General features: G+C 62.3%; 1 protein-coding gene across 42 annotated transcripts in view; it reads left to right on the plus strand.

Annotated features, from left to right (window-relative positions):
* The window catches only part of NCOR2 (nuclear receptor corepressor 2), a 206,694-nt gene that overhangs the window by 99,289 nt on the left and 79,961 nt on the right, over positions 1–27,444 (plus strand). For 29 of the 42 annotated variants that reach the window (XM_070515883.1, XM_070515866.1, XM_070515882.1 and 26 more), the window contains 7 exons: positions 662–714; positions 8,637–8,703; positions 15,887–16,059; positions 16,802–16,895; positions 19,510–19,688; positions 23,055–23,109; positions 25,263–25,360. In XM_070515883.1, coding sequence (XP_070371984.1) covers positions 662–714; positions 8,637–8,703; positions 15,887–16,059; positions 16,802–16,895; positions 19,510–19,688; positions 23,055–23,109; positions 25,263–25,360 — 719 coding nt within the window. Of the gene's footprint in view, positions 1–661; positions 715–8,636; positions 8,704–15,886; positions 16,060–16,801; positions 16,896–19,509; positions 19,689–23,054; positions 23,110–25,262; positions 25,362–27,444 lie in introns of all 42 variants that reach the window. The other 13 variants (XM_070515863.1, XM_070515876.1, XM_070515867.1 and 10 more) reach the window with 3 other exon arrangements.

Genomic DNA, 27,444 nt, shown 5'->3' on the forward strand with positions numbered 1-27,444 from the left:
GTCCTTCCCACGGTGGACGTCCAGCTCGCTTGTGGCGCGGTGCTTTTGCACGTCCTGCGTGTGGACACCGCGCATCTGTCTCCTGGTGGACACTCACCCAGGCCTTTCTGGGGCACCGCGGGAGGGACAGGGTCGTAGGGCACACACGTCTCCATCCTTGACGGGTGTCACTTCATGGCTGTCCGGAGCACGGGGACCGTTTGCGTCGCCCGTCCGCACTGACGCCCAGCGGTACCTGCTCTTGTCTCCCGCCAATTGGTGGGGACATGGCATCTCGTGGTGGTTGGACACTGAGAGGTGAGGCGGCTTTCCTTGATCGAGGTCCTGCTGACCCCTTGGGCTCGCCCTGATGCCCGGCCCAGTGCTGCCCGGGACCCTGCAGAGGCGCCGGCAGCTCGGTGGGGGGTCATGTGCCCATGGCTGTGCCACAGAATTACAGCCTGTTCCCGGCCGGTTCCGTCCCACTTCACGCCTGCCGGCCGCGGGTTCTCACACCAGCGCATGGCTGTCTCTGCCAGGGCCTTGGGCAGCACGGCCGAGGTGGCCCAGGGCTGGAGCCCCAGGCGCTGGGCTCTGAGTGGGGCAGTGGCTGGCCTGGCCGCACCAGCTGCCCCCAGCCCCGGCCGGGCTCTGACGTCCTTCCCTCTGTCTCCCTCCGCAGCCCCTGTACAACCAGCCCTCCGACACCAAGCAGTACCATGAGAACATCAAAATGTGAGTACTCGCCCGGCGCCGTGTGCACGCGCAACCTGGGGCCTGGGTGGGATGCCTGTTCTCAGCTCCATCGGGGCCCCCCCCCCGGGCCAGGTGCCAGAGGGGCAGGATGGGGCCTCGGGTGGGCTCAGAGCAGGTCCGGGTGGGAGAGTCCTGGGAGGGGCCCCAGACTTCAGGAAACACACCTCGGGCTGGCGAGGGTGGTGAGGACGCGCACGCACAGCCCTGGGGAGACAGAGGCGGGGGCTCAACCCCTCCTCCTGTTTGAGCAGGAAGAAGCTGCTGCTGGGAGCGTGGGCTGGAGATGATGGGGGGCGGCCCCGGGGCTGGCACGGGCCCTGTGGTTGGGGCTCTGATGTGAGCATCTTTGGGAGTGTCCATCTGTGGCACAGCCCAGTGGGGAGCTGCTGGGAGCGTTAATCCAGACCTAGAAGCCTTGGAGGTGGCCAGTGTGATGAATCCCAGTTGATGGGACCTTTGCCCAATTGGATGCTAGGAGTGAAAAAAATATCAGTTAAGTGCCACATGCAGTGTGTGTGGCCCGAGCTGGCATAGCCGGGGCACCAGGGCTGTGCTGGAGGCTGGTGACTTTGTGTCTTCAAGCTGGGAGCAAGGCACTGAGATGGGGCTTCCAGAACGGGGCCTGGGTTTTCTTGGGATGCATTAATGGGAGCATAGCCTCCTTGCCTGAGGAGGAGATATTACCTCATGTTGTTTTCCAGGATCCCAAAAGGTAAAAGGGACTGCAGACCTTGTCCCTTGAGGAACGTGTGGCCTTGAGTACTCCGGGGGTGTTAGGTTGGAGATGGACTGTTTGGGGTCACAGTCTTTGAACTGTTCAAAGTTCATCGTTGTGAGATGGCGCAGGTATTTTGTGTGACCTCGGAGGGCGGTACTTAGCTGGTCCAGTGAGCGGTCCAGCCTGGCCTAATCGAGCTTCCCTGCGTAGAATTGCAGGGTATACATGCAGTAGTGAGCTCCCCATCCTTGGAGGCATGCAGACCTCCTGATGGTTGTCAAGCATCTGCTGGTGCTGGACTAGTTGGCCAGGAGGTTGCTTGTATTGTTGTTTCTGGACTTGAGTGACGACTGGCCCAAGCCCTGGTGACCAGCACAGCCCCCCGCTGCAGCTCCCAGTGGCTGAAGGAGCCACCTGGACCATCTTGTTGCCAGCGAGGTCTTCGGCCCGGGTGGGCCCAGGCGCAGCTGCCAGCTGCCTCACTGGCGGTCACTCTCAGCGCGTGACCGGCAGGGGCGCTGGTGCAGCTGGGGTGTTGCTGTCCCGTGCGGCCCTTGCTTTTGTCAGCTGTGAACAGGACAGACCCGTACCTGGCTCAGGTGTTCTCTGGCCGTGGAGACAGAAGTAAGTGAGTCAAATAAACAGGAGAATGTCAGCGAACAGGACGGCCGTGTCGCCAGCCACCCGGAGCTCTCTGTGCTTTGATGAACCCGGTGGTGTTTTTCCCTTTGACGTAACAGTTTTGGTAGCAGCATCATTATACTGAGAGTTTGACGTACGTTTTATCACTGAAAATGAGTAATGTTTTAAGCTGAAGGATGTGGATGGTTCCAGGTTGTAAAAACAACCATAGAATCCAGATAAAAAGGGGAAAGCGGTCCATTTGAGTAACGTTGGCGTGAAGATGCTGCGGCCTCTCCATTTGAGCGGAGTACCGCTGTCCGCTGTTGGGGCCGCACCCGGTTCCTCCTCCTGTGGCCGCCGTCAGAGGCGGCTCAGGTCTCCCGGAGCGCGTGTCGGCTGAGGGGTGACCTCCATGGGGCGTGCTCTGAATCTGACCCGCACGGGAACGTGTTTCAGTTTAGATCCCGGAGATGAGTCCTTTTAAGGTTCCTTCCGTGGTAAGTGGTCACTTTTACGTTAGAAACATAGATGTGTAAGTAAATTATTTCAACTGATTCGTCCTTAAAGTTTTTAATTTTTTTCCAGTTTTCCACTAAAATCAGGATTACTTCTGTATCTTTAATTTCAGTGTGATCATCGTTAAGTTTGCAGACGTTCGTTTTAGAAAATGCAATGACGAGGGGAAATGGGGTGATGGGAGAGAAAGTGAGGGTGCTGTTCGCCCCGGGGATCAGGGCAGGCCTGACAGTTGAGCGGACCCTTGGGGGCTGCGTGCCAGCCGGCCATGTGGGCCTCCCAGGCCTGTGGAACAGGCAGTGCAAAGGCCCTGGGGCTGGACTGCGCCGGTGGGATCACAGAGAAGGCCAGCGTGGCCCGAGGGGGTCGGCGAGGCTGAGGAAGGGGCAGCCAGGGCTGGGAAGGGGGCGGGTTTTATTTACATGCGAAGGGAGCCAGTGGTGAGGTTTCTGCTGGGACGTGATATGCTCCGACTTGTGGTAAAAGCTCGCTCTGGTGGCTGCCGGGAGGGAGGATGGGTCGGGAGGCCTTGATGGAGGTCGCAGCAGCTGTCCAGGTAAACTGTGGTGGGGGCGCAGGCGGACCCCGGCCCCACGGGAGCTGCAGGGGGGGATGGTGTGGAGGGCCGGGGGCCTGGGCAGCTGTGGGACGGGGACGCCGCTTCCTGAGGTGGGAGCTGACAGCACGGGGGCGGGTTGGGAGCCGTGAGCATCTGCCGTGTGGGTAGTCACTGACGCTCAGTGCCTCAGTTTCCCCCCTGTGACATGGGGATAGTTACAGCTGCTGTCTCCTGGGGCCGCTGAGCGTCAGTGAGTTCCTGCCCCCGAGGCACCGAGCTCAGTGTTGGCCCGGAGGAGCGGCCTGTGGCTTTGGTTCTGTTTACGTTGTCTGCAGGGACCGGGTTATTGCCCATTGGTTCATTTGTTCGTTCGTTCATTCATTCGGTCACTGAACCAGTATCCCGTGAGCGCCCGCTACGTGCCGGGCAGCACTCTGGGCCCTGGGAGACGGCAGTGACGGGCCTGCCACGCCGGTGGTGCAGGCAGTAAACACAGACGTCGGTGACGCATTGACAGCTTGTGAGGACAGTGGGACGGATGGGGCCGGGCAGCTGGGCGTCCTGCTCTCAGGGGGCAAAGCGGCTGCCGGCTCCCCTCTTGCTGCCCCCCCCGCCCCTGGCCCAGTCCCCCCTCCCCCCGTGGCTGTGATTGCCGCCAGGTGCAGGCTGCGCCCCCCAGGCCTGGCCTGTCACTTTAATTTCTCTGTGTCTGTGGGGACGCGGAGTGACAGTCAATTTCACGCTTGGCTTCCTGCGGCCGTGTCGCTGTCACCTGTTCCCACCTCCCTGCCCCCGCCACCTGGCGCGTGGAGAGCTGCGGGCCGGCACCCTGCTCTGGGGGGCTTGCTGTGGCTCCGAGCCCAGGTGCCCATGGTCCTCAGAGCTCAGGCTGCAGGCAGGGGGGTGGGGGGTGGGGCAGCGGGGCTCCATCAGGTCAGGGCCTGTGGAGGGGGGTGGGTCGGGAAGCCCCGGGGGCTTCAGGGAGGGGTCAGGGAGCCGCCACTGCTCCCGTGTGGTCCACGTGGCCGGCCTGTGGGCAGCCCCGGCCGGGTCCCCACTCTCCTTGACCGGAAGGCGGCTGGTCCCCTGTGTTCTCTCCCTTGCCTGTCCTTCCTGTCCCGCAGCCTGATGTCTGTCTCTCCCGCCTCCTTAGGTGCCGGCTGATTGGAGCCGGTGGCCCCGGGCTGTGCAGGCAGAAAGGGGGCACTGCGAGGCTGGGTTCTGCTCACTGGTCTTTGTGTCCTGTTTTGGAGGTTCAGAGACATTAAGTGACTTCCCCAGGGTCACACAGCCAAACTCCAGGCCAGCCCGACCTGCAACGCACCCTGTTTCCTCTCCAAGGTCCTCGGTGCCTGCCCCCTGCTGCCCTGCTGAGGTGGGGTGGCCCGTGGTGCTGTGCTGGCGTCAGCTGGTCTCCCGGGAGCACACTTTCGTGTGGGGCAGTGCTTGGCTTCCGCCTCAGTCACCCCATGTGGCAGCCTCCTCCCAGGGCCTCAAGGCCCCTGCACCCAGTGCTCTCTCTGGATGCCCCTCCTTTCCCCTCCGAATTCCCTGTCACTGCCACGCCCCTGTACCCAGCGCTCTCCTTGTTTCCCTCTGCTCGCCCACTCCTCTGCTTCTCCCAGGCCTCAGCTCAAACCTCCCTTCTTCCAGGAAGCCTCCCCTGATTGCCCCAAGCTTTCCTTTTCCAGAACCCCAGAAGCCCCAGGGCCAGGCCCTGGGAGGCTCTCCTCGAACGAACGGCCACAGTGTTTGTATTTCCTTGTTGCTCGTCTGCGGTCCGGGGTCAGGCAGCGAGGCCGAGGGCTCCTCACGGCTGTGCTTTTTCCAACCCCGACTTCTCCAGGAGGCTGTAGATGTGCTTTGCACGCCGTGAGCGCCTCCACTGGCGAGCTCATCCTGTGCTGGTCCGTCAGCCCTTCCAGAGTCCTGTGAGACTGTCCCTTATTTTTGCTGGACAAAATCTCAGCATAAGAGATTTGCAGTAAGCTGTTGCATCTCTGATACCAAAACACCACTTGGGACGAAATGAATACTCAGGAAATGTTTACTGAAAGAATGTTGAGCAAGTGGACACCCCAAGTCTGATGTCTAGGGGATCGCAAACCCAGATGCTGCTTCTGGGGCGGGAAGGAAAGTTAGAGTGGGCTGGGCTGCTGGGAGGCAGTAGGGAGTGGTGGGGACTGTGGTGAATGGCAAGCTCATCGCCCTTCTAAAGAGACAGTTGGGCCTCAGTTCCCAGTCTGTGGCCTTGAGGGAATGTGGCCAGACCCCTGGATTTTTCAAGAGAAGCTGTAAGTTCAGCTTGTTATGCAACAGCTTCTGGTTTTCAATGCTGGCAGTGAGTTCTGCTGTTTTAGATCCTGCGGCAGTCCAAGCAGAACGCTCCGGCTGGCTCCGGGTGGCTGACTGCTCCTGCTCGCGAGCCCGTGGCCTCGACATTTGTCCTGTTGGCCGTGGGCGGATGCCTCCGGGTGCCAGGCTCCTGCTTACTTTGGAAGCCAACCCGGATCGGCCCGGGAGCGTCCATGCCCGACCCTGGCCCTGATGGAGAGGTGGCCGCACACATCCCCTCTGACCCGTGGGACTCTGTGCTCCTGCGGCCTGGCTGGTTGGTGATGGCCGTTATCCGAGGGCGACCGGGAAGCCGAGAGCTGCAGTGGTCCTCATGGGCGTGGCGGCTGGAAGCAGGCAGCGGGGCATCGGCGGGGCCTTCGTCTCTGCAGGCTCCGGGGAGCGTCCCCCTGCCTCCGCGCACGTGTCGCGGCCTCCCTGGCGTTCCTCGGCCGTGGGCTCCTCGCCCCTGCTCCCTGCACTGGCCTCCTCACCGTGTCTCTCGTGTCGTCTCTCTCTGTGTGTGTCTGTCCCCACGTCCAGACTTTCCTCCTCTGAGGACCTGGTCACACAGGGTGAGGGCCACCCTAACAACCTAATTCTCATTTGAGGACCTCTGTCAAGCCCCGATTTCTCACAAGGTCACATTCTGAGGAGCTGGGGGTCGGGACTCCAGCCTCTTTTTGGGGTTGGGACACGTCTCACCGCATGGCGTGCACCAGGCCCCCTCCCGCTCCGGAGTGGCCTCTGCTCGAGCCTCCCCGTAGCCTTTCAAGATGGAGCGCGGCCCGCCGTTTTTAACTATCTATTTTAAACTGGCTGGATTCACAGAAGGGTCACAAAGGTCGTGCAGAGAATTCCCGTGTCCCCTGACGCAGACGTCTGCGCCGCTGGTGCGCTCGTCACACGGGGAGACCGCGGAGGCCGTGACCGCGCTCCCAGCTGGCGGCAGACTGTCTGTGGATCATCCCGGTTCCCACTAGTGTCTGTTTTCTGGCCCGAGGTCGATCCCAGTTCCACATGGCGCTTCGTCCTCGTGTCTCCTTGGTCCCCAGTCTGTGACGGTTCCTCCTCTCTCCTTGTCTTTCCTGGCCCTGATGCTTTTGAAGAGCACTGGTCAGGGAGTCCGTAGAATGTCCCTCAATGTGGGTTTGTCTGATGTCACCTCATGAGGACACTGGGCGTGTGGATCTCCGGGAAGAGTCCCACAGAGGGGAGCGAGGCGCCCCTCCCATCGCCTCGGTCAGGAGCACCTGACGCCCACGGGCCGGGGGTGACCGCCCGGCTCCGTGGATGAGGGTGGGGTCTGCCTTGTTTGTCCTCCCTTGGCCGCTCTCCTTCTCGGCCGTCCTCTGCGCGAGAGAAGCGAGTCCGCACTCCAGCCTGCTGTCGAGGGGAGGGGAGGGGAGGGGGCTCAGCGCCATGTCCTGGAGGAGGAACGGCAGAGAGTGTGTGGATGCGAGTTAACCCGCCACTCGTTAGTAAACATCTGAGGGAAAGTGCCGCGAGGCTACGCGGGTTCCCTGCTTCTCCTCCAAGTGTCGCCCGTTGGTTTCAGCCGCGTGTGTGGAGCCCGCGTGCAGCGCTGGCCCCGTGCTGTCCCCCCGGGCCTCCTGCGCTTGCTGCCTGGAGCTCTGTGCGCAGCGTCCGTCCCTCTCCCACCCGCTTGGTTTCCTCAGTCGTTTATTTACGTGGGCGCGGACTCACGGTGCCTATTTTGTTCCTTCGGCTCTAACCCTCTCTTCTCCGTTTTGCCGCTCGCGTCGTCCCGCTGGGGCACCTGGGGTCGGGGGGTCCTGTGTCCCGATGCTTTTTTCCTCTTGGCACTTTCGTACTTGAAGATGGTCTGGCTCTTGTGCGGTTCCTGCCCCGGCTCTGGAACCAGCCGCGCCTGCAGGGAGAACTGGCTCCTTGTAAGGGAGAAACCAAGACCTCGCTGCTCCAGGCCTGTCGCTCTGGGCTCTCATTGCTGCTTGGCCGACTCAGCTGTCCGTCTCTCTTTCAGTCCAAACCCTTGACTGTGTCCAACCGACCAGGCCCTGTACAGCGTCCCACCATCCTGCTCGTGTCCTCTCCCCCTGCGCTCTGGGCCTCCCCCATACCCTCCAGCCATGTGTGCCTTCTTCTCTCTGTTCTTCAGTTACTCCCAGTTTGTTCCTGCCTCAGGGCCTTTGCACCTGCCGTGCCCTCTGCCCAGAGTGCCCTTCCCTCTGGATCTTTTCATAGCTGGTCCTTCTGGTGATATAGATCTCGGCCCAAGGCCGTCTCTGAGAGACTCTTCTGCACCTCTGAGTACCTGCCCTCCTACCCCGTCACTGTCCCCACCCCACTGAAATTCTCAAATCCAGCATGGTGCTGATTATCTTCTTTGTTGTCTTGCTCACGGCTGTGTCCCCATCGCCTGGAACGATGTCTGACACAAAGTAGGCACTCGGTCAGCGTTTGTTGGCTGAGGAGATGAAAGCATTGTGCTGTTGTTCCTATGTTTTGGATGGGGAAACTGAGGCTGCAAGACCGTCTGAGATTTGCTCAGAGACCCCTGTGGTGGAATGAGGGGCTCTGGTCTCCACCTGTGTGACTAAGGACCCCCGGGGCCCACCCTGCTCCGGGTGGGGGAGGCCGATGTCAGTATCGAGGCCTCGAGGTGGGGAGGCCCGGCCGATGTGAGGCAGCAGGACCCCGGAGCAAGCGTCACCCCCGCGGCCCCCAGAAGTGGGTGTGGCCTTTCCCTGGGGGATTGTGGGGTGTGGCTGGGCCTCTGAGCCTGTCGGGTGTCCCTGGGGTCCCAGGAGGGCGCTGTCCGCTGCTCCCGGCGGCCCTTCCCTCCTGAGGAGGAGGGAGTGTGGGTGCGGCGCCTTCCTGGATGGGGCCGGGTGTGAGGACGCCCACCTCCCTCGGGAAACAGCGAGGGGCCTGAGGTGGGGGGCAGCGGGCCAGTGGGTGCCAGCCGGCCTGGCACGGACCCCTGGTGCCGGCACTGCCTGCCGCAGGGAGGGGCAGGCTGCACCGGGCAGTTCTCGCTCTGGGGCCGCGGGGTCTCTTTCCCACCGAGGACCAGATGGGGGTGAACTGGGGCTCGCTCTCAGCGGGAGGAGAGCCGGGGGGGCCACCTGCCGTGCGTTGCTGACCGCCCTCTGCTGTCCCGCCTAGAAACCAGGCCATGCGGAAGAAGCTCATCCTGTATTTCAAGAGGAGGAACCACGCTCGCAAGCAATGGGTGAGTGCTGGCTGCCCGACCTGTGCACTGCGTGCCCCACGGGACCACATGCCCGCGGCCCACTGAGTGACTGAGTGACTGAATGTCCATGTGGCCCGCGGAGGCCTGGGACCGGGCCCGGATTCCGCCTCCTCTCCGCCCGGAAGGGGAGAAGGCAGGATGTTGGCTGGGAAAGCAGGTTCCTCATCAGAGGCCCCCTTGTCGCTTTCCAGGTGGAGAGAGAGGTTTGTCGGAACAAACGGGGACCTGGGTGGGGGGGGTGGCTGGGGCTGCCCTTAAATGAGGCCCTCCTGGCCTGCCGTGCCCATATCCAGGCCAGGAAGGTGTGGGTGCGGGTAAGCGTCGAGGCCCCCTGCCTGCACCAGCGGACAGGGGCTGCGTCAAAACGGCTTGGGGCGCTACTCCTGCCTCCCTCTGCACACGCTGGCCTCGCAGCCCAGGCTAGGAGAGTGCGAGGGAGGGATCCTGGAGTCATGGTTACGGGAGCCGTTTACATCGTTGATTTGCTGGGACGTCAGGGCCAAGTGACAGGGGGTGTTCCTGTCAGTATTCTTTCAGCTGCAAGGGGAGGAAGAGCTGGCTCAGGTGGGCTTAAACGGTAAAGGAATTTGTGTAGCTGGAGAAGTCTGTTGGGTGGAGTTCAGGAGTGGCTCGATCAGGTTTCACCTCCGTGTCTATGCAGCCTTTCCCAGCTCTGCGTGTTAGTACACTGGCAGACTGGCTTCCCCGTGGGGCCTGAACTCCTGCAGCTGGTTGAGTCTTCTAGAGCCGGAGACAGCTGCCCGTTCGCAGACCACCTCCCAAAGCTCCGACTGGACCACTTGAGGGCAGGGTCCCTCTTAACCAGTTTCTGAACCCGCCCTGCTCTGGCCCCAGGCCTCCGCTGGGCCCTCAGAGGGCAGAGACACTTGCCCAGATGCCGGGCAACTGGGAGGCTGCGTGGCGGCGCTCTGGACCCCAGGGCCCTGTGGGGTGAGGGGCATCGGGCTTCCCAGCCTTTCTTCCTCTGCTTCCTCAGACCCCCAGATTGACTGGGCAGAGGGGTGGATGGGGTTTGTGAGACTGGGTGTCCCAGCTCATTCATCGAGTTAAGAAATATCTTCCGAGGACCTGCCGCAGGCCTGGCTGTGCCGTGCTGAGGGGCAGACACAGTGAGAAGTGCTGTGCAGAGGGGTGGGGACAGCCTGCACGTCCCCGGGGTGGTGACCTCTGTACTGAGGAGGAATGACAAGAAAGGACTGGCTGTGTGACGATCTGGAATTCAGAGTGTCAGGCAGAGGGCAGGCCCGTGTGAAGACCCTGAGGCAGGAACCGGCCTGGGGTAACGGGATGGGATGAATGCAGCCGGAAGGTCTGGGTACCTCGCACGAGGGTTGCGGCTAACGTGAAATTAGAGCCGTCTGCCCTCAAGCTAGGACAGAGTGTTTAGATTGTATTCGAAACACAGTGGGACACTTCATTTACTCCGAATGAATGTATTCTTAGTAAAGAATACAAAGTCTTTATTATAAGAATTTTTAGTTACTTAGAAAATTTGATAGTCATGCAGGAAGCGTGATGGAGTGCAGTGAACACGGTCTCGAACTGGTGGCAGTTAACGGTTCTTTGTGTGCGAGCGTGCGTGCGCACATGTGTGTATGCTTGTATGCATGTGTTGCACACGTGTGCTCGTGTGTGCATGCATGTGGGTGCACACGTGTGTGTGCGCGCATGTGGGTGTGCGTGTGGCGCAGAGAGTTCTGTTGGCCTGATAGGAAGCGGGTGACGCCCGATCCCTCCACCCAACGCTCCGGCTCATGTCCTGGGCTGAGGACGGCTCTGTTCTCACACCTGGAAACACACAGTGAGTGTCCAGCGAGGCCACAGGGCCGTCCGGGGGCCTGCCGGCGGGGCTCGCCGGCGTCTGGTGTACGTCTCAGAAGGACCCTGCGGCTGCTGGGTGGCGCTGGGCCCCATGGAAGTTCTTCAGAAATCGCTGGTGCTCCTCCGCTCCCTTGAGTTGGGTGTATTTGGGGACGAGGAACTGGAGATGTCTCAGGAATTTGGGTGGCGCTGCAGCCACGCGGAGCCCATCGTGGGAGAGGCCCCGTGAAAACGAGTCCACAACCATGGGGCTGATTGTCTCGGTCCCACTACACGTCATCATGAGCCCAACGCCCCGTGTCCCAAGGTCCCAGCGAGGCCTGGCAGGGGGCTGAGTCGAGGGGCCCAGACCTCAGGTCCGCATGTCCCCACCCCCCGCGAGTCAGCTGCCTCAGAGCGGGAGGGGGACCCACTCCCTAGGGTCCTGGGACCCGGCTCAGTGCCCCCCGACCCCCAGAGCTGAGGCCTCTCCCCAGTGGGCGCCCTGCCCTGCCCCCACATGGCCCCCCTGCCACCGGCCTTCCTTGGGGAGCTGAGCCCGCCCTGCGGGGCCACGTTGGGGGCCGGGTGTGAGGCTGTGCTGCGTGTGATCTGGGGTAGCGCTCTCCCCCAGCCTTGCTTCCCTCGCCTGTGAAATGGGGGGTCCTGGTGAGGATTGAGCGGATGCTGCAGGGTCCCTGGCGACGGGAGCATGTGTGATGTGGCGCAGCCTCGCGGGATGGGCTGGACAAGGGCAGGCGAGGTGGTCTGAGCGTGGCAGCGTTTGCCTCCTGGGGCTGCTGTGACACACGACCCCGAGTCAGGGGCCTTAAAACGACAGAAACGTCTCTCTCACAGGCCTGGAGGCCAGATGTCCAACGTCAAGGTGTGGGCAGGGCCGCCTCCCTCCGGGCCTGTCGAGGAGGGTCCTTCCTGCCCCCTCTCCTCCGGGGCCCTGGACGGCCCTCACTGTGGCTGCGTCCCTCCCCTCTGTCCCCCTCCCCACCCCGCCTTTCCCTTCTCCCCTCTCACGGTGACTCTCATCTCCTGTGGGATGACCTGTCTCCTGACCCTTAATTACATCTGAAAAAGCCCTTTCAGATCAGGCCACCATTACAGGATCAGGAGTCGGGATGTGCACGTGTCTTCCTGGGGGTCTCTCTTCAACCTATCACAGCGGTATTTTCGTGTTTTCAGCATCGTGGGCTTTTGCACGTTCTCCCCGCCTTCCTTTTCACTTACTTACTTTGTTAGAGGAGCTGAAGGTCAGCCCACCCCCTCGTGTCGCACCTCCTAGTTTCTCGTTTTTCTGTCTGGCCTTTTCCTGGACTGCACCACGCACCCCCCCCCTGCCCCGACCTTGCCCTGTCAGGACGGCGGCTGGAGAGCCCAGCGCCGTCCCCCTCTTGCCGTCAGACCCCACGGCGCGAGGAGCTGGGAGCCCCACTCTCAGCACGGCCGGCTGGGAGAGCATCCCTGGGCTCAGCGCCGAGGCCTGCGGGGGGCCGCGGGCTCGCTGAGGGCGGGGAGGGCGCCAGGTCCCAGGTCACCGCGGTGGGCAGCTCCCCGGCCGGCCGGCCCCAGCACCCTCCCCGACGCTGCCCTGCTTTCTCACTGCCCCTCGGCTGGAGGCTCCTCCCATAGGTTTGGGGGCATCCCGGGCACCCCATCTTGATGCCTCCATGCTGCAAGCCGCATCATGCCGTGCCTGGCAGGGCCGCAGGGGTTCAAATCCTGGCTCTACTGGGCGATCAAGGCGAATCATTTGCCTTCTGGCCTCAGTTTCCCCTTCTGTTCGGTGGGGATAATATTAACACCCGCCTCGTTGGGCTGTTGAAAGAGGCTGCATGCACTGCGCTCAGGCGACACCTGCCATACGGTGGGTGCTCACGCAGTCGCTGCATGCTGGCCCCAGCGTTCACGTGGGATGGTCCGGGACTCTGAGCAGCCAGGGCCGTCTCGAAAAAGAACAGCCGCGTGGACGACACACACGTCCCGATTTCAGACATATTACAAAGCTCTGTAATCCAAGCGGCCTGATTCTCAGTGGAGCGGAGGAGAGAGCCGGAAAGGACCCTCACGTCTGGGGCAAGCTGACTTTCCCGCTCAGGGAGAAGGGACGGCCTCTTCAACACATAGCACAGGGACAGCTCACAGAATTAGCACAGTATTAACTCGAAGTGAGTCAGAGACCTTAACATCAGAGCTAAAACCGTAAAATTCCTAGAAAAACCCCACCGGGAGACTCCGGGTGACCTTGGCTGTGGCAGTGGATTCTTGGGTGTGACACCAAAACATGAGCAACAAAAGGAAAAACACGTGCTCTGGACTTGATCAGAACAGTTGTCGGCCGCTGCCCTCAGGACGCCCACCTCCCCGCTCCCTAATTGTGAGATTGCAGGCTGACAGCCCAGCTGCGGGTTCCCGCCTGAGCAAAAGGGATGGTGGTCGTGGCCTGTGGGGGGTTTGGGTGCGTCAGTCCCGGGGAAGATCTTGGCTCTGTGCCTGGCACGTGATGTAGGAGCGCTCAGCCAGTATCAGAGGTGGTGATGATGGTGATGGTGGTGATGTGATGGTCATGATGGTGGTGACGGTGGTGATGTGATGGTGATGATGGTGGTGATGATGGTGGTGATCTGATGGTGATGATGGTGGTGGTGGTGATGGTGGTGATGATGATGATGGTGGTGATGGTGGTGATGTGATGGTGGTGATGGTGGTTATGATGGTGATGGTGGTGGTGGTGATGGTGGTGATGGTGATGGTGGTGATGGTGGTGATGTGATGGTGGTGATGGTGGTGATGGTGGTGGTGATGGTGGTGATGTGATGGTGGTGATGGTGGTGGTGATGGTGGTGATGGTGGTGGTGATGGTGGTGGTGATGGTGGTGATGGTGGTGGTGATGTTGGTGATGGTGGTGATGGTGGTGATGGTGGTGGTGATGGTGGTGGTGATGGTGGTGGTGGTGATGGTGGTGATGGTGGTGGTGATGGTGGTGATGTGATGGTGGTGATGGTGGTGGTGATGGTGGTGATGGTGGTGGTGATAGTGGTGGTGATGGTGGTGATGGTGGTGATGGTGGTGATGGTGGTGATGATGTTGGTGATGGTGGTGATGGTGGTGGTGATGGTGGTGATGGTGGTGGTGATGGTGGTGGTGATGGTGATGGTGGAGATGGTGGTGATGGTGGTGATGGTGGTGATGGTGGTGATGTGATGGTGATGATGGTGGTGATGGTGGTGATGATGGTGGTGATGGTGGTGATGGTGGTGGTGATGGTGGTGGTTGTGATGGTGGTGGTGGTGGTGATGGTGGTGATGGTGGTGGTGATGGTGGTGATAGTGGTGATGTGATGGTGATGATGGTGGTGATGGAGAGGGGGAGGAGAGGAGGAGTTGCATGAGTGAGAGGCTTGGGGTGGGGTGACCTGTGGTCACAGGGGCGCAGCCGCCCTGTTCCTTTTCCTCTGCAGATTCTTGCTCCTGGCGCCCCGCAGACCAGCTTAGCTTTGCCCTGGCCTCTTGGGTGTGAGTGAGTGTGTGTATATATGTGTGAGTATGAGTGTGTGTGTGGTGTATGAGTGTGTGTGAGTGTGCAGGCGCATGAGGATGTGTGTGTATATGTGTCAACGTGAGTGTACGAGAGTGTGTGTGTGTGTACATATATGTGAATGTGAGATTGGCTTCCTCCCCAGGAAGTGGGACCCCCCATGGGCCCCCGCTGAGCAAAGTCTCTGCTGCGTGGTGGCGGGGCTGCAGCCCCACAGTGTGGGGGCCGGTGCCCCAGCTGTCAGGGGACTGAGAGCATGTCCAGTGCAGTGGACGCAGCGCAGGCGACAGCAGGCGGCATGGTGGTTAGATGTAGAGGGGACTTCCCTGTTGCCACTGTCCTTAGAGCTGCTCGGGTCTTTGTGCCCAGTGCTTGGGGTCAGGCAGCCTGGCCAGGTGTCCCCTTGTGGGCGTTCCTGCCTGTGTCCCTTTGCTCTGCCTGGCCGGCCGGCCCTGCTGCAGATCCACTGGCCACTGGGCAGAGAACCTGCGGTGTTGGCCTCGCTTGTCTTCACCGGGAACTGCGTTATTTTCCTCTGCTGGTGTCGTGAGGTCTTGTCACCTTTTCCCATGTGTTCTTGCTCTCATTCCTCAGGCCGAGGCCTCTCTGGTGGGTCGAGAGCGCAGGAGGGGCCTGCTCTGATGGTGGCGTGGGCTGGTCCCTCTGTGCTTGTCCCCTCCCCAGAGGGGCTCTCCAGGGCACATTGCCACGAACATGTGTGGCCTCGTCTGCCCTGGACCCGCGTCTCAACCTCCACCAGGTTCTCGGAGCAGCCCACCTACGTGTGGGGCCCCCAGGAGCTGGGGGTTGAGTTCTGCTCCCCCCCAAGCTGGCCTAACCACCCCTTGGGGGCCATCACGCTGCTGGCTTAGTGAGGACCAAGGTCACGGGTTGCCTTGGTGGGAAGCTGAAGTCCGGGATGGGGCGGGGTGTCTGGCACGAGGACCAGAGAGGGGTTTTCTGATTGTGCCGCAGTGTCGAGAGGGCGTTCAAGCGAGACGCCCAGACCGTGCCATCTGTCCACCGCAGCTGTCAGAGATGGGGAGATCGGGGTCTCGTGGCAGCCAGGCACTCCCCGCCTGCTCAAGGTCCAGGTCACCTTGGAGACATGGAAGCCGGGCAGCTACGTTCTGGGGTGGGCTAGGCTGGGGTCTTTTCTCTGAGGCCGTACAGCAGGTGGCCCTGTGGTTAGATGTGGAGAGGGACTTCCTTGTCCTGGACAGACGGCAGCTCGGGTCTGCACATCCAGTCCCCGGGCCTGGGAGCAGGGCTGAGCCTGAGGCTGGGGAAGGAGGGGCTGTTCAGAAAGCGGGTGCTCTCCGGGGCCACCCCGGCCGGGCAGACATCTGGAGGTGCGCTGTCCCACACGGTGTTCTGCGACGATGGGATGGTCTCTGTGTGCGCGTCCACTGCAGACAGTAGCCTGGCCACATGTGGCTGCTGCGCTCCAGAAACATGGCTGGGGGATCAGGGCTCTGAGTTCTAAAAGTTCCCTAATTTTATGGGATTTGAACTTAGCCACATGTGGACGAGGACGCCTTGTGTGAGGCTTTTCCGGAGGGAGGCCAGGCGGGCGGGCCCTTAGGGCAGCCTGGGGCTTTCCTTCAGCAGCGCGGGGCTGCCTGGGTCTCGGCGTGGTTGTGCGTGTGACTGTGTGTGACCGTGTGCGTGGGGGCGTCGAGCCTGCCTGTCTGCCCATGTGGCTGTGCACAGCGGCCTGGAGCCAGGGAGTGGGGTGTCCAGATGCAGGAGGAGCCGCGTGGTCAGGCCCCACCATGCTGTGCCTCCCAGGAGCAGAAGTTCTGCCAGCGCTATGACCAGCTCATGGAGGCTTGGGAGAAGAAGGTGGAGCGCATCGAGAACAACCCCAGACGGCGGGCCAAGGAGAGCAAGGTGCGCGAGTACTACGAGAAGCAGTTCCCCGAGATCCGCAAGCAGCGCGAGCTGCAGGAGCGCATGCAGAGGTGAGTAGGGGCCGGGGTCTCACTTCCTCCCGCCCCCCTTTCCCTTCCGCTGACATCTGTCCAGGACCTGGCTCAGCTTGAGGCCTTGTCAGCACAACAGCCCTGGCCGGTGTGAGATGGGGAGCACAGCGGGGTCTCAAGCTGGTGGCCCAGGGGCCGAGTCCGTCCCTCAGGGCCTGCTTGGCCTGGATGCTTATTTGAAACTTAAGTACGTCTTGGTGGAGCGAGTTCTCCTTCCCGCGTGCCACGGCTGCTGCCTGCCGGCCTCGTTCACCTGACGGCCCCACAGCCCCTGAAGGCAGCTGAGTTTGAGACCCCTGGTGTGGGTGAAAGGGGCAAGGGCCGCCTGGCTTGGAAGCGGATCAGGATGCTGGGTTCATGTGGTGGCCGTGAGGACTCCGTGAGACCCTGTGAAGGCTTGCCCGGCGCACAGTCGGTGTTCGGTGATGCGTGGCTGTGGTTTCCAGGTGTCACAAGTGATCCTTCTCGGCCCCGGGAACTGGGTGCCACTTTGTCCCCAAGTTACAGGAGGGGAAACCGAGGCACAAATCCCACGAGGCAGAGCTGAGATTTGAACGTGGATCTCTATGGCTGGTGCTCCTGAGTCAGGGTGGGGGCCCCGTACCTGGGGCCGGCCGTGGGGGTGTGGGAGGCATGGCCTGGCGCCTCTGGGGAAGCCGTGGGCTCAGGTCTGTGCCACGGCACCTGCTGCGCGTCCTGAGTGTGTCACTTTGGTCTCCAGCAGGGTGGGCCAGCGGGGCAGCGGGCTCTCCATGTCAGCCGCCCGCAGCGAGCACGAGGTGTCGGAGATCATCGATGGCCTCTCGGAGCAGGAGGTACGGCCACGGCCCCGAGACGGGGGTGGGGGCCTCAGCAGGAAACGGTGTTCACCCCGAAGTTGAAATCAAGGGGCTTGGCCCCAAAGGGCGGGCAGAAGCGACGCAGGGTGTTGGGGAGGAGCCGTTGCCCGTGCCTAGGCCTGAAGGACGAGTGGAGACGGGCGTCACCGGGCCCTGGAGGACGGGCCGTCTGGCAGGACGAGGCAGGGAGGGAGCTGGAGCATTAGCACCCTTGCTCCCCCACCTCCCGCCTCCTTTCTGTGCCCCCCGTTGGCCGAGCCGACCCAGGAGCCAGAGGGCTGCAGGTTCCAGGTCTGCCTCTCGGGGCCCAGAACACGGGCGGATGGACTGTTCCCACACACCAGCTGTCCACGTCCAGCAGGCCGGGACCTTCCACCGGGACCCCAGCCTTGCCAGCTCAGCACGGCCTCTGTCTCCCCAGGGGCCTCCTGGCGGGGCCTGGACAGCTGCAGTTCAGCCTGGGGTCCTTGGCTGGGGTCACTGGGGTCCAGGGCTGGCCGGGAGGCAGAGAGGAAGCGTCTGCTCCTGGGGAAGTGCTGGTGCTGGCCTGGCCCCTCCCGGGTCTCAGAGGTCAAGCATCTGACGTGCCGGTCCCCCCACCAGCTGTGTTCCCAATGCAGGGGGTGCCTGGAAGAAGGAGGGACGCGTTCCTCCTCCCCGGGACTTCTGTCCAGATGGCACGGGTTGTGGCTCCAGCTCAGTGCAGGAGCCACGAGCTGCACGTGGCTGTTTAAAGTGAAATCAAGTAAAATGAGATATGATTAAAAATTCTCTTCCTGGGTTGCACCAGCCACGTTTCAAGTGCTTGGTGGCCGCATGTGGTTCATGACCCCCACGCTGGACAGGGCAGGGAGTGGACACCCCCGTCGATCGCTGTGGAGCCCTCCCTGGGAGAGCGCTGCTCCAGGCGCGGATTCTCAAGCTGGACAGGCTTCAGAGTTCTGGGGGGCTGGGCGCCTGGTTTAAGTGGAGGTTTCCTGGGCCCCCCAGAGAGGTTCTGATTTGGCCCGTCTGGGCGGGGCCCAAGGATCTGCATTTTTACCAGGCCGCCTGCCCGATTCTGACGCGGGTAATTCAGACTATGTGGCCCGTGAAAAAGCCTCCGTTTTAACACTTCGCATGATGGGTCCCTGTTCTGAACACCGTTCAGTCCACAGAAAGCAGAACTCCGAAGCCTTTGCTCACAGCCACACCCACGGCTCTGCCAGCGCCCGGCCAGCCGCTGCTGTGGCCTCGTGCACGTCCCACGGCTGCCGCATGTGGGGGCGGTTTGCCCACAGAGCCGGGGGTGGCTGTCTCCCTTGTGTTCCCCTCTGGACGAAGGGCGCCTGGCGTCGCGGCTGACTCGGTGTCCCCCTCCCCCCGACGCCGGAGGCCCACTTCCCCAGGTGCTGGCCGCAGGAGGATGCAGCCGCCCCGTCCCCGGGGATGTTGTGGGGTGGCGTTCAGGGGAGATGGTCAGAAGGGGCATTCAGGGCAGAAACTTCACCTCAGGTTCCCGGGAGGGTGGGGGGAGGGGATGGGGCTGGGAGAGGGGCTGTCCGTCAGTCCCTCCGGAGCTTTGGGCAATCATGGCTCACGCCCAGTATGGAGGAGGCAGGAAGGCAGCCCATCGGAGGGCCGAGCACGGTCCTGCCTGGGGGAAGTGCTCCTGTGGCCGTGCCTGCAGTCTGCTGTCGTTGGGTTTCTGGGCCAGCGGAGGAGGACGGGGGCAGTGTCGGTGCCGGGGCGGGGGTGGGGGGTGCCCAGGTGTGGGGAGGCCCAGGCCTTGGTGGGGACCCTTCTCCCAGCGGGGGACTCAGGGCTCTGCCCCTGTTTTGCTGCCCGTTCCTGTTTGGATCGTGGATGGGGATTGGAGAGGTGGGATGTGGGAGGCTGGGTGGTGGGTCCTCTGAACGAGCTGACCTTGGCTGGGCCTGGCCCTCGCCTGCCTGCCTGCCTGCCCGCCCGCCTCCGGAGATGGGTAATTAATCGCTAGTAATGGGCTGGCTGCAGAGATTTGGGGAAATGAGCACAGCTGAGTGGTGGCTCAGGGCCTCTTAAGAGCCATCCCGACGCATTATGAGCGAGCCGGCTTGGCTCCGCCGTGGGCAGCCGGGCAGGCCCGTCCCACGTGGGCACACGGGCAAGTGCTGATGCCAGGGCTGGGGCGGGTAGTTCTGCAGTCTCCCGGCTCCCCTCCCCTGCCCTGTGCCCTCTGAACCTGGGCGGCTGGGCCCTGTCTGCCCAGGTGGTCGGCCCGCTGAGCTGAACATCTCTCCTGTGGTGTTGATGGCGCTCACGTCTCCAAAGGGCAGATTGATGGCTCGCTGTCGCTGCCGCGCTCTGTGCTGAATTTAGAGCTCTGCCCACCCTAGACCTGCCCAGGCTGCCTTTCAATTCTCCCTCCCCCGCATGGCTATATCTTTTAGCTCATCCTTCTCTTTCTCTCTGGTTTCTCATTGTCCCGCTCTGGGTCGGAACATCTGTTCCCCCCAGGCCTCACCTGGGTCCCGAGGGCCGGTGGGACCCCCCTCCTCCCCAGCCCTGCCCCCCCGTCTCGTCTCCCGCTGTCTCAGCCGGGCCCTCTGTCTTCTCCGTTTCCCGCCAGAACCTGGAGAAGCAGATGCGCCAGCTGGCCGTGATCCCGCCGATGCTGTATGACGCCGACCAGCAGCGCATCAAGTTCATCAACATGAACGGGCTCATGGACGACCCCATGAAGGTGTACAAGGACCGCCAGGTCATGAACATGTGGAGCGAGCAGGAGAAGGACACCTTCCGTGAGAAGTGAGTCCCCGTGGTCAGTGTGATGCCCGCTGGGCCACCCCAGACCCCTGGACCGGCTTCCTGGGACCGCGTGACGCGTGGCCCCGAGCCGGGGGCTTCAACACCCGAAGTTTTGCTGAGTTCTGGAGGCTGGAGGCTCAAGAGCAAGGTGTGGGCGGGGTCGGTTCTTCCCGGCGCTCGGAGGGGTCCGTTCTCTGCCCCCTCCCGGCCCCCCGTGGTCCCCAGCAGGCTGTGTCAGTCCTCGGCTCATGGATGATGGTTCCATCTCCGCCGTCTCCACGTGGCGTTTTCTCCCGTGTGTCTGTGTCTTCTCCTCTTGTGAAGACCCCACTCACACTGGATGCGGCCCACCCACTCCAGCGCGACCTCGCCTTAGCTAATTGCATCTGCAAAGCCATCGTTTCCGAACGAGGTCATACTCGGAGGTTCCGGGTGGACGTGAAATTTGGGGAACACTCTTCAACCCAGTGTAAGGGCGGCCTCATGGGAAATGGGGCCGCATTCATCAGAACAACGCGGAGGAGCTGGAGGCTGGACTGAAGCCTGGGGAAGGGATGTGGCTGGTGGCTTTGGGGTTTTCATTTTTCTTTGAAAGTGGCTATTCTCGAGCCCGTCCTCTATCCCTGACACTATGCGAATGTGCTCTGGGTTTTGTGCGTTTGTCCGTCTTATCCCTCATCACAGCGTTGCCGTGGCCATCCATTACACAGGTGAGGAAACGGGCTCAGAGAGGTTAAGACACTTAACAAAGGCCACACAGCTTGCCGATGGAGGAGGCAGGGCTCAGCACAATGGAGAGGCTTGTAAGGGAGGGGATGTAGCCGGGGTGGGGGATGGGGGGGAGGGGGGCTGGCTTTGGAAAGCAGAGGCGGGGCTGAGACACCAAGAGGTGGAGCCTGTGGCTGCCCCATGGAGAAAGCGCTCCTCTCTGACCAAACTCAAAGGTCGTGTCCCAGGGAACCGCATCCCGAGCATGAGCGCCGCTCAGGATCCAGAACCCCCGTGAGGCAAGAGGGTGGGAAACTGAGGCACAGGCGGAGGCCTCGGTGCTTGGCCAGGAGGACGCGTTGGAAACAGGCTCTGCCCCCTCAGCCGTGGGGCCTCCCCTCCGCCTCTGGAGAGGGCCGCATCGCCAGGGGACTTTCTTGAAAGGAGTTGACCGTGTCTCAGCCGCCTGCCGTGGGGCCTGGGCCGGCTCTGACTTTGCAGGGTCGCGTGGCCTGCAAGTGCCAGGCCGGGTCCTGGGCATGGCAGGGTGCATTATTCCGGGCAGACCCAGGACTCGGAAACCAGGAGGAGCCGAAGAGGGTCTGGGGTGGGAAGTAACATTGCGTAGAGCAGCTCTGCTGGTGCAAACGCCCAAACCCGCAGGGAAATAGAGGACGCGGGAGGGGCGCGCCTCCCCCGGCTCCCGCCATCTGCCCAGGGACTGCCGCGGGGGCGTCGGGGTTCCACTCAGAGACGGACCAGCCGGTTCCGCGGCCCCTCTTTCCGTCCTCGCGATCGCAGGCGTGACTGTTCCGCTGTCACATCCAGTCCCGAGTACGAGGAGGAGCTGTAGCTCGCAGACGCCAAGACTGACGGTGGCGTTAGGGATTTCAGTTTTCTGTGGTACCTTTGATGTTTTTATTTATGCTTTCTTAAAAAAAAAATGAGGTGTTTCTGGGGTGCTCTCCGTATTTCAGTCTTTCTGGAGGTGTCGTGTTGCTATTCTGACTTAGTGATTTCACCCTCTGTTAACGTAGTAGCTGCAGGACAGGGCACCCAGGCTGGGCTGGTGTCTGCTGGGGCGCAGCATGGCAGCCCTTGTCTTTCAAGGAGTGCGGTCCTGGGGCGGCCCGGTGGTGTAGTGGTTAGGTTCATGCTCTGCTTCGGTGGCCCAGGGTTCGCAGGTTCAGATCCTGGGTGCGGATCTAGCACATCAAGCCATCATGTGAGGTGTCCCACATAAAATAGAGGAAGGTTGGCACAGATGTTAGCTCAGGGACAATCTTCCTCACCAAAAAAAAAAAAAGAGTGTGGTCCTGGTGGTGGTCTCATTTTCAGCAGAACCGGTAGCACTCAGGCCTTTGAAAATCCTGTGCTGGTGGTGTGGAGGTCCACTGCTTGATGGCTTTGTGACCTTGAACAGCCGCTTCCTCTCTCTGAGCCTCAGTTTCCTCATCTGTAAAACGGATGTAGCGGTGGCGCTCCCTGGTGTACCTGTTGCGGTAAATTCTCAGTAAACGCTGGTCGAGGATGTAGGTGGCCATGGGAGAGGGGAGATTCCTCAGTTTGGTTCCTGGTCTCCTGGGGCCCCATCTCTGCTTGGGGAAACCCCGAGGAAGGCATGTGGGGGAAGGAAGTGTCACCGGGCCAGGAGAGGGAGGGGGAGGGAAGGACTCTGTCTGGAAGACAAGGGCGTGAGGCAGTCCCGGCCTTGCAGGCTGTCTGAGGCGGGATCCCGGGCGGGGAGGCCTGCCCTCCGACTCTCAGCTTCCTCTGGGAAGACAGACGCGGCCCTTCCGGATTCTCCAGTGTCTGGTAGGGGAGCAAGGGAGGGGCCCGCTGGCCTCTGGCCCGATCAGCTAGGGGGCCGGATGCTGGCCCAGGCTCTCTCGGGGGGCCCTGGGGCCCCTGCCGCACCAGCAGCCACTTCTCTCCCCAGGGAGGCTGTGGGACGGGGGCACGTCGTGGGGACGGCCGGGCCGAGGCTGGGCCTGGGCCAGCGGCTCCACCCAGCCTCCCTGGGGCCCAGGCAGCCGTGACCCACATCTGCGCCCCCCTGTCCGCCTGCTCCTGTGGCCCTGACATTTCAGCCCGGCCGAGCCATGTCCCAGCCATTCTCCCGGCTTTGCGGGAAGCCGCTTGGTGGGGCGCCAGCTCCCCGCTGCCCCCTCTGTTTCAGTCCCTTTTTGCTGCCTCTCCGTGGGCACTCAGGGCCTCTGCTGCCCCCTCTCCTGGGAGGCCTGGCGGCCTCTTGGCCCTGACCTCTGACCTCGTGGGTGGGGGCCCCGCGTAGGCTGGCCGAGGCCCAGCCTCCCAGACCCGCCAGAGACAGAAACAAAAGCGCGTTTCAAAGGGGGCTCCCTACCGAAGAGCTGCATGGCGTGTCCTCATTTTTCCTGGAAGCCGCCTCCAGCAGGACAAACAAATATATTTTCAAAGGCGCTGAAACCAGTGACTCACTCCGAGGAACGCCCTCTCCCTGCCGGCCGGCCCGCCCGCCGCAGCCCTTCCCACAGCCCTGGCCGCCGGCTCGGGCCATCCGAGCGGGGCGGCGCCCACCAGCGGGCCCGGAGATGGCAGGCGCCCGCGAGCTCGGCAGCCGCCCCGCCCGGCAGCCCCCCTCGGCCCCGGCTCACGCCCGCCCTCCTCTCCCCACAGGTTCATGCAGCACCCCAAGAACTTCGGCCTGATCGCGTCATTCCTGGAGAGGAAGGTGAGTGCTCCCCCACCCCCCGCCTTCTCCTGCGGGCAGCCGCTCCGCCGGGCCTGACACCCCCTGCCCCACCTCCCCCCATGGCAGCAGCTTGTCCTTGCCTGTCCGTCCTGCCCCCCCATCCCCAGGAGAAGCAGCCACAGGCCCCGCCCCAGCTTCCTGGCCTCAGGGCGGAGTTCGGGCTGGGAAACCCCAGAGAGCTGGGTGCCAGGTCTCCCTGCAGCTGGCGCTTGGCCGTGGCGGGAGCTCCTTGCAGGTCGGGCACTGGTTCTGGAAGCCACGCTGCACCTGTGTCCCAGTTAAGGCTTCATGGGCAAGATGGTGCCCTTCCAGGCTGGACGGGGGGCCTTTCCAGGTCCCCTGATGGTCACTGTGTGTTTCTCACACCCCTGAGGCCAGGCCAGGCGTGTGCCCGGCGAGTCCCCATCCTCTTTGGACAAACGTTCCCTAGAACCGATGCCTGAACCCGATCCTGCCCGCGGACCCGGCCTGAGGTGGGGTCCCTTTTTGCTCCAGCTCCCCCTTGGCAGGTAGACACAAGGCATCCCCAGAGAACGGTGACGCCCCCTGCGTGTGCCCACAGGGCTGGGCGGTGCCCCAGAGGCCACAGGTGGGGAGAAGCTGGCTCAGGGGCCAGACGTGGCCCTCTGCTGGAGTCGGCCCTTGGAACCCCACGTCACATCATGGTGTGGAAGGGAAGGGCCCCCCACGAGGGTCTGTCCGCTGGGGCTGTGAGCAGTGTCCCCCTCAGCCACATCTCTCAGAGTCGAGCGTCTGTCCAGCCCCAGCCTGCAGATGCCCTGTGCCCAAGGCCGCATGCTCCCTAGCTGCGGGGGGAGGCCGGAGCAGGAGCCAGCCGCTCCATTGAGAGGGGGCGGTTGTTCCCGGCACCTGCCCTTAAGAGCTAATGACTGCAGCAGGAGGGGGGTGGGCCGTGGGGCAGCAAGGCCTCCCCCGGCCCGAGGATGGCGCAGAGCAGCCCGATGACCAGCCTTTCTCCAGTTAGCGCCGGCTGCCCGCTCAGGCGGGTCCCCCGGGCTGGAAGCATGGGCTCAGGAGGGGGTTGTGAGCAGCATGTTTGGGAACCGAGAACAGAGGCCTCCGTGCTGGAGAGTGAACTTGGTGGTGGTGTTGCCGAGAGGCCGCCCAGGCTGACTTGAATAGGGCTTCCAGAAGGGTCTGAAGCAGGGGCAGGCCTGTCCTGATGGGGAGCGAGGCCGCCGGCAGGGCAGGGGCTCGATGGACCAGCTGGCTGGTCCCGTCTGCAGGGGCAGCTCCCACTGGGGGCCAGACTGCCGTCGCCAGCGCGGGAGCATGCCCTCCTGAGTTGTTCGAGGGGCACTCGACCCCCACGTTGCCCACAATATGTGTGTCTGGCTCCACGACGTTTCTCTGGAATGCGTTGTGGGTTGGGATTGTCTGGGGAGCAGCCCCGTTCCCGATGGATCCCAGGGGAGGATGAGGACGGGGCTGGAGGCCCTCAGGAAGTGGCCCCCTCGGTGGCTTCCCGGCCTCGCCCCGCTCTGAGTGTCACCAAAACGTGTTATATAGTGTCAGTGATGGCCACCAGTGTGAGCAAGCGGCCAGCTCGACCCGGCCCCTCGGCCACAGTGGCGGGCTCATTGCCATGAGGCTGGCTGCTTTCCCAGGGTGCCCTCTTACTGTCCCGTTTGGATGGGATGTCGGGGTTCGGAGAGGGCCGGTTGCTCACTCAGCAAGTGGCGGCTCCCGGACTCAGACCAGGTCCACGTGGAGGAGACAAGCCGTGAACGGTCCGGGAGATGGAGAGTTGCCCGGGGACCTTAGTCAGGCTGGGTCCATGGAGCTGGGAGGACGCGGCTCAGGGCCCCAAATACCAGGGAGGCAGAAGCTGGGGTGACAGAGAGGACACCCCAGACCGGGTGGGGGCGGCGTTGAGTTGCCCAGCTGGGAGCTGGAGGCCTTGTGCCACCGGGGCTGGCGGACGACAGCTCCGTGCGGGCACCGTCCCAGGTCCTTCCCGTGTTTACCTGTGACCTCCCCGGGTCCCCGTGACAGCTCTGTGCTGTGAGTGTGCCCCTCACACAGGTGAGAAAACCGAGCCGCACAGAGAGGTTGGGAGCCTGGCCGCGGTCACCTAGCAGCCGGCCCCCTGAGCGCCCTTCTCCCCGCAGACGGTGGCCGAGTGCGTGCTTTATTACTACCTGACCAAGAAGAATGAGAACTACAAGAGCCTGGTGAGGAGGAGCTACCGGCGCCGCGGCAAGGGCCAGGTGAGAGGCGGCTCCCAGCATGCTCAGCGGCTGTGGGTGGGGCCGGCTGACATCCCCGCGTGATGCTCGGCAGTGACTGCCTGGGTTTGGGCCCCGAAGTGGCGGCCGGGACGCCCTCTCTGGGGTGGGCTGCCCACCCCGGCAGCAGAGACGAGAGCTGGGAGAAAGGGCCACTTCCGTTCTCAGCATGGAAAATTCTAGAAGTCCCGGCTTGGTGACCCGTGGTCCCTGTGGGAGAAAAGGCCACATTCCCAGAGCGAGGGCTGGGTTCCCAGGACGACTTGGGCTGGCCCACAAGCTTAACATCTGAAGTTTCAGGAGTTCTTTGTGTTTATTTTAACGAACATTTGGGAGAAAACCATAACAGTACTGCCGCCTGCGGTTTCTCGCTTGGGATGCGGCTGGACTGTTCAACTTAGAGCAGGGCTTGGCTGACTGTGGCCCGCCGCCTGTTTTTGTGAATAAAGTTTTATCGATGCACAGCCACTCCTTCGCGTAGTCGCGCTGTGGCAGCTTTCCAGCTACAACCGCTGAGTTGAGCTGCGATGACAGAAGCGGCGGAGCCTTTTATTTACTCTCTGATCCTTTGCAGGAAAGGTCTGCCTACCTCTGAGTTAGAGGGGAAAGAAGATGGTTTAACAAAATATTCAGTAAATAATGTGAAAGACGCCGGGGGGTCAGCAGCACACGTTTTAAAGGGGCTCCTGGGTGCTCGCGGCTTGGGCGATGGAGTGAAGGGGGTTGTGTCCCCTCCAGGCTGCTGGGAATCGGCCCAGAGCAGGTTCCGGGAGCGCGAGGCGGGAGGAGGTGGGCCCGTCCACAGGCGGAGGGCTTGGCCGCGCTGCTCTGAGACGCTGGACTGTGGCTGGGGAGGCGCGTCCTTCCCAGGGCCTCGCCGGGGGCCCCCCGGGGGGAGTGGCGCAGGCCGGTGGGCGTGAGCTGGGGTGAGAGATCGGACCCTGAGGTCATCTTTGGTGGGTGCCCCCTGACATTGGGGTCTCCGAGCTCCCCCTGGGCGGCCCGCCTTCCTTTTCCCAGCCTGGCGAGGGCAGGACTCTGAGGGCGTCAAGTTAGCCATCACCAGTGGGGTCTCAGTGTCCGCTGAGATCAAGTCCCACAGCCTGTGACGGGTTGGTCCACGCGGCCTCCTAACCCGCACGCCGTGTCTCCTTTCTTGCTTTCCGGGGACTGTGCGTCAGGTACACGGGCCGCTCTCCTGCTGGCTAAGCCTCCTGGGAGGAGGAAAGTGAATTTGTTGACGGGGGGCGTGGGCAGCCCCTCACTGTGTTCTGAGTATCGGGCCAGAACCATCAGGACCGAGCATCGGCCCTCGTTGGCCCAGATCGTTGAGGGGTGGCTGCATTTGGTTTGTGGATGGGTTTTCCTCTAGAGCTTTGTGTAGCCACAGTTGGCCAGCTAACAGGTGTGTAAAACCGAGGCTTCCTGGCATGGAGCTAGTTAATTCCCAAGACCGAGCTGTGGCGTTTTAGAAATTGAAGTGCATTCAGGAATTATTCCAGACTGAGAGGCAAACACTCAGGTAAATGCCAGGCAGGGAGCATAAATATCCTGAGACAATGAGAGGCAGGAGGGAGTGGTGGGGACTGTGGCAAAGTAGATGGGGAGCTAAAGGCCTTAGATTTATTTTAAAAACATTGTTAGGCATTTGTTGAGCGCCTCCTGGGTGAGTTCTCTTGCTAGTCTCCCCAGTTCCCCCTATGCTGCCTTTGTGGGGGCCCTGTGGGTGGGCTCACGAGGCTCTTCCAGGTGGCCAGGCTGGGGGACCTGGAGCAGAAAGGGTTCTGAGTCAGGTGGCAGGAGATGGGGCCCAGCCCCTCATTCTCTGCTGGGAGCCACGTTTGCACAGAGGGAGGTGAAGACGGTGTGTGTTGAGGTCGTGTAAGGAGGGGTTATCCCTGGACGAGTCCAGGGGTGGGGTGCCCCACATCTCTGGTCCTGGCTGCCACACTTTTTGCTTTGTGGCATTAATGCCTGGCTTGTCGACTCCTTTGTCCACGGGACGTTTGTGTGCTGGGCATGGGGCTCTGTGCTGGTTGTATAGGCCAGGTGGACACAGGCGGTT

This window comes from Equus asinus, chromosome 8 (genome assembly GCF_041296235.1).
Source record: "Equus asinus isolate D_3611 breed Donkey chromosome 8, EquAss-T2T_v2, whole genome shotgun sequence".
Lineage (NCBI taxonomy): Eukaryota > Metazoa > Chordata > Mammalia > Perissodactyla > Equidae > Equus > Equus asinus.